The 5,956-nt window shown below is 41.5% G+C and overlaps 1 protein-coding gene and 1 long non-coding RNA gene across 3 annotated transcripts in view; both read right to left on the bottom strand.

The window, feature by feature from the left end:
* LOC104961871 (uncharacterized) overlaps positions 1 to 3,371 on the bottom strand; it is a 10,785-nt gene extending 7,414 nt beyond the window's left edge. For both annotated transcript variants that reach the window (XR_800148.1, XR_800147.1), the window contains exons 1-2: positions 3,223 to 3,371; positions 355 to 427 (exon numbers count right to left, since the gene is read on the bottom strand). This is a non-coding gene — a long non-coding RNA (uncharacterized lncRNA). The remainder of the gene's footprint in view (positions 1 to 354; positions 428 to 3,222) is intronic.
* A 1,689-nt stretch (positions 3,372 to 5,060) lies between these two features.
* Positions 5,061 to 5,956, bottom strand: part of LOC104961882 (runt-related transcription factor 1-like) — a 9,045-nt gene continuing 8,149 nt past the window's right edge. The window contains exon 4 of the mRNA XM_010790239.1: positions 5,061 to 5,077. Within this exon, the coding sequence (XP_010788541.1) occupies positions 5,061 to 5,077 (17 nt within the window). The remainder of the gene's footprint in view (positions 5,078 to 5,956) is intronic.

Raw genomic sequence — 5,956 nt, 5'->3', positions numbered from 1 at the left:
TTCATCTTAGGGCTAAAAAGGATAGCACAAGTCATGTATCTTCCTGGCTTTAAAGGCTGCATAAAAGAAAAGGGATGTGTTTTTCTGAATTCACTAATAAGTGACAGCGTAAGATTCTAGAGGACAGTATGTCACAAAGTGAGGCCTTGTGGGTAATTCAGTCAGCCATTGGACAGCATCCAGTGTGTCTGTTTCTGTTTGTTGTTTGATTCAAAGGCCACTTGAACTGTTGTATTTTAGCAGCTGGTAAGAACACACACAGCGACGTGCCCACACACACACAAACACACACACACACACACACACACACACACACACACACACACACACACACACACGTAAGCAGGGTCTCACTTGGTGGGGTTTGATGTCGTGGGAGCTCCGTGGGGTGTACTGTAGAAGGGGAGGAGGACGGTCAGGGAAAGAGCTGGAAGAGAAGGGATGAAAAAAGTTGAAGAGTAGGACGAGAGAGCAGATACTACTCTTTCTTTCATCACTGCTTCTTCTGGGGACCAACCTCAGGGATTTATTTTACAGCATTTTGAGAGCTAAATGAACTGTAAAAAAAGTTAAATATGAACACGTCATAAAATGATGTCATAGAACAAATCGTGAAAATCTCCTAAGCTAGTGTTAACCACATACACATTTCAGGCTTCTGACAAAAAACCGTTGACATGGGACAGGAAGTGGTAAAATGCTGACTCATTTCCGGGTTTTAGGATTTACCCCTCAATCCACAGTTAGTTACTGTAACTGTTGAGAATATTGCTATGTTCTCTCTCTCTTCAGATTTTGCCCCCCGTGGCGGTGTCTGACCCCGGTGTGACCCAGGAAGCTGCAGCTGGAGGTCATGTTGTGTCTGGGAGGGGTCAGGGGTCATCGGGTGAGCTGCCTCCCACTGAGCTCTCCCAGGACAGACAGTAGGACATCCACCGACCTGATTCCCAACCCAGTCCTCAACTACCCTCCGTCCTGAGAAACGTAAGCTTTTTTCTAGACACTGTGCATCAGTAACAAACAAATATTTAACATAATGTGTTTTTGCTTTCAGCTGAGCTTAGCACTAAACAGGAAGTGTATTGGCTCTTCTTCAGATGCGTGTGAGAAACCCATATAGGTGTGGGTTACGGTTAGTGTGTGTGTGAGCGGGTTGGGTGAGGTGGCTTTGTTGCAGTTAGGGAGGGGTAGAAGTGTGTCAGTGCAGGTGTTGGGGTGTAAGGAGGCGTATATTTGAGGGTCAAGTTGCATGTGTTTGTGTGTGCGTGTGCGTGTCTCAAAAGGCTGATTACATATAGTTAACCAGCAGGTGTTTGACCACACACATATACATTACAATTAAAATGTATTTAACAGGTTTTTTTTTCAGACTTAAGACTCCTGAAGCTGTATACCCCTATTTGACTTCCATTTTTACTGGTTAAAGTGGGCCTATTATATGTTTTGGGGGGTTCCCTTCCCTCTAGTGTGTTATATAGGTGTCTGTACATGTAAATGGTCTGCAAAGGCTAAACCTTAGCCTAATGGCACAGTCCAATTAACCAGGCGTATCTACATAGGAAGGTGTTGACCAGCAGCTCAGCCTTTTATCAGAAGCAAGGTGCAGAGGAGTCTTCACAGGGCCCCGTTAAGTGTCTGCACTCATAGCTTGTACATTTTAAAGTGATAAATATGACAGCAGCTCTCTGTGATGTTTCTTTTTATCAACTGTCTTGGAGCCACAGAATACATTATGCAACATGTCAAGTCAGTGGAATTCCCCTTTAAGTATTGTTACTCACATGCATCCTGTATTAAAAGCAACTAAAAGCAACACAGTGATCAGTTCTACGCAACATAAAACAGCAATGGATACACTTCTCTCCTTAACTAACCTTCAACATGCTCGTACACACACACACACACACACACACACACACACACACACACACACACACACACACACACACACACACACACACACACACACACACACACACACACACACACACACACACACACACACACACACACACACTAGTGGTCACCGTGGTCTGACAGTCTGACCTGCTGTGAGGCTTGGTGAAGTAAAGGTGACTCACTCCCTCTGTCTAACCCCGCTACAAACACACAGACCACAAACGCACATATGGGCACTCACAAACACACACTACAACGCCCTCTCCCTCCGTTTCGCTTGCCCTAACCACAGCTACTTCCTCTGTGAGGACTGTTGGCTGAGGGGGGCAGGTGGTTAGTTTGATTACACACTCACACACAAGCACACAACAAAGCCACAATGCCAGATTAATAGAAGAGAAAGAGTCTTCGGCGACTTTGAATGTCAAAAAGCTCATCAACAAGGGGATCTGGAGAACCACATACTCAACGCTGAGAGAGAGAGGAAGATGGTGACAGAGAGGAAGAGCGGAAGCCGAGCTGCAAACACGTCCACGGACAGAGAAGACGCCATGTAGAGAAAGGTACACAGAATGAGTTTTGTGGATTATTTTGCATCTGAGTGGACGACTGGGAAAACCAAGGAGCTTTTTCAACCACCTCTTCTCAGGAGCGGGACACCTCAGCTGGGGTAAGAGTGCCTCGCTACTATTTAAGACTTTCTGTTTGTATCTCAGAGTTTTATCATTCGAAGAAAAATAAGCATTAAGGGGGAAATCATCTGTGTTCATTTCTATGTAAATCACTTTTAAACTTCTTCAAATTTGACCAGGATGGAGCTGATGCATGTTGGGTTTTTACACATCTCGAAAGACGTTTCCAGTTTTAGTTTCGTCTTGGCAGGAAACACAGCTCCATCTACCTCACTTTGTCATCATTTCTGCACAAAACTAAAACATAGCTGCACTTGAGGAGAATATACCCAAAGTGCTTGCTTGATACTCCGTTCTTCTGACCTCCATGCCTGTGCACGTGAAACATAGGAAGGCAGAACAGACATGCTCATCGTTTCTTGTTTAAAAAAAATGCAGTTACTGTAGATTACATATTGTTTGTTCAACATCCATTAACTTGGCAACAGATGTTTTTTGTATCTGCAAGCTTGATTTTGCATACAATTAAACACCCTACTATTCAAAACTCAAAATGTTCTTATTAACTGTAGCGCCAAATGTTAGTTATCATTCTCTGTAATTTAATTTAAACATCGCTAGTGTTCAGTACCAGTTTACCTGCAAGAGGCAGTTAACCAGCTGGGGGTAGTTAGGTCTGGCTCAGGCTTACCTTGGACCAGCCCTTAGTTTGGCTGCTCCAGGCTCAGAAGGCCTTAAACAGAGCTCCCTCCATAAATGAATGGAACTAACTCAGCATCTGTGTTCACATAATCATTTTTGTCGTGTCGATTGTCTATTGCAGTGCAGTGAGTTGTTGTGAACGAGACTTCCTGTAACTGGTGTAGATCAGCGAGGGTTACATGTTCCCTTTCACATACTTGCACGCCCACATAGATGTGGTTTGCGGTTTAGAGATTGGCCATGAAAGTTGATGTCGCAGCTCGTTGGAGGATCTCCAATTGACCTTTCATTTTCTGTTGTATTTGTGATTTTTCTTATTCAGATGTAAAAAGGTGGAGTCTGAAAAACATCTGACGAGTAATCCTTTCATGGCATCCAACAGTGTCTTTGGGTCATTGTCGTCAGCTTTGATTATAGGTAAGTGGGGGTTTTTGTATGTTTTTTTTTTTGGCTGCTCCGTTGTGTGTTTTTTCTTGGTTTCAACGAATTGAAACTAAAATGTTTAAAGAGCTAACGTACAGAAAAGTATACTGTCTCTTTTTAGGGCCAGATTACATTGCACTCTACTATGTGTGTGAGATTGTGTGTGCTGATAGAATTTGATTTGACTCTGGTTCTCGTGGTGGTCGAGCAGGGAGCACTTTAAGTTGTAGCCAATATTTTATTTTAAATCAGGTCTGCAGGCATTGTCAGTTGTTGGTGGATGCATTTACAGAATTCAGTGTGAGCATATTCAACTGGACGCTTAAAACAAAGCTTAGGTTTTTAAAGTATTTCCAGATTGTGTTTTTGTTTTTGTTAGGGGGAAAAGTAAATGCATTGTACTGAGAAGGGACAAAATCAAGTCAAACATCACATGTGGTTAAACCATCTGAATCTCTGTGGTTCTCAACTCTGATTGGTTTCCACCTCCTACAATCCTATTGGTTGTTTCTGAGTGGCTATGGCCTCACTCAACTCTCCTCCAATTTGCACTTCCACACGTACTACTAACAAATCTACTGAATGCACGTTGCCTCTTTATCTCTATCTTCATGTTTACGTGAGTGTGTGTGTTACTGTAGTTGTTCCCCCGTTGAGATGATCTGCTCTGACTGCAGTAATTTAAAGTTTTTCAGCTTTACTTTTAGCTTTCATATTTCTAAATGTACACAAATTGTTACTGAATTGATCACAATAAAAACATGCACACACTGTTATAGGCCAAAATATCTGTCAAACCTGGAAAAAAAATAATTAAACAACATTTTTGTTGTATTTTTGTATGTGTAGAAAATGAATCTGTTGTGAATCAAAGCTGTGTACTGAACTTCAACTAATCTGTAGATTAGAAGAGATTTAAACTGAATTCGGAATCCAGAATAAATAAATATAATTCAATTAAATAAAAAAATAAAAAGATTTTTAAATAGTGATATTACAATAAAAATACTACTTGTTGTTACTTTTAAAAATATATATTAAAAACATTTTACTCTTTAAAATAACAACAATAGTCTGCATTTTTACTTTTCTCCATCAATGTGATTTATTTATTTTCTCTATATTTCCTCCGTCCCTCCTTTCCCGCTCCATAAATTTCATATTTCTGGCTGAAAACGCTCCACCACTCCAACTTGTTTTTGTAAATGTCCACCCGCTTGTTGTATTAGCATTGTTCCCTTCTCTCTGTTCATATATCAAACTGCTCCGGAGCGGTTTTTCTGTTCTCCTGAGTCCTTTTTTCTTTAATTTACGCCTCTCGTTACGTTTGAACCCATCGTGTTGCATGCCACTCTCCACTTGTGCACATTGTTGGGCCGTGGTGTGCGCCTGTGCAGATTCTGGTTATCTGGACGCTGCACCTGCACACAGAGACAGCAGCTCAGCGTTATCAGGAGACGGCAAAGAGAAGCAGAGGAAACTCCACAGGTCTGCCTCTGCTGATTTTACAAGAGATGATGCTGACTCTCAGTGTGCAGCCACAAAGCACTTATACAACCTCACAAACACTAATATATGAGCTTTCTGACATTCATCAGTGTCAAAGCGCAGTAAATAAGAGCGGTGCAGTCACTAACAAGCTCCAGGGTCAATACTGCTGCAACTAGCTCTGTTCTTCATTATTTAGGATATAAAAGTGACTAACAGTTCCAAAGTAATGTTGTCAAATCCCAAGTTCTGTAGGACTAAAACGAATAATAATAAGTAAAAAATTGATAATAATAAGAAATTGATAGTCATATAAATATCTGTACAATTATATTATTCCATTCATATAAAATGTAATTTCATGTTTCTTATTTTCACAATAAGAGGGTTTGTGAAATGTTCACACAGAGGCTGTTTCACTCTTTCAAAATGTCTGTTGGCTGTGTCTGTGTGTGTGTTTTGTAACAGTCAGAGAAGATAGTGAAGGAAGAAGGAAGCAGAGAGGATGTGTGTGAGCGAGCAACCGTTGGAAAGACAAGGCCTCGCATTCAACTCACACACACACACACACACACACACACACACACACACACACACACACACACACACACACACACACACACACACACACACACACACACACACACACACACACTACTACGTACGTACGTACGTACGTACGTACGTACGTAACGTTACGTAACGTTACGTTAACGTACGTACGTACGTAACGTTACGTTAACGTACGTAACGTTACGTAACGTAACGTACGTAACGTACGTACGTAACGTACGTACGTACGTAACGTAACG

Source organism: Notothenia coriiceps, unplaced genomic scaffold, assembly GCF_000735185.1.
Source record: "Notothenia coriiceps isolate Sejong01 unplaced genomic scaffold, NC01 NC01_scaffold00033899, whole genome shotgun sequence".
Lineage (NCBI taxonomy): Eukaryota > Metazoa > Chordata > Actinopteri > Perciformes > Nototheniidae > Notothenia > Notothenia coriiceps.
Note: the sequence above shows the minus strand (reverse complement) of the source record. Positions and strands in the feature narration are given on the sequence as shown.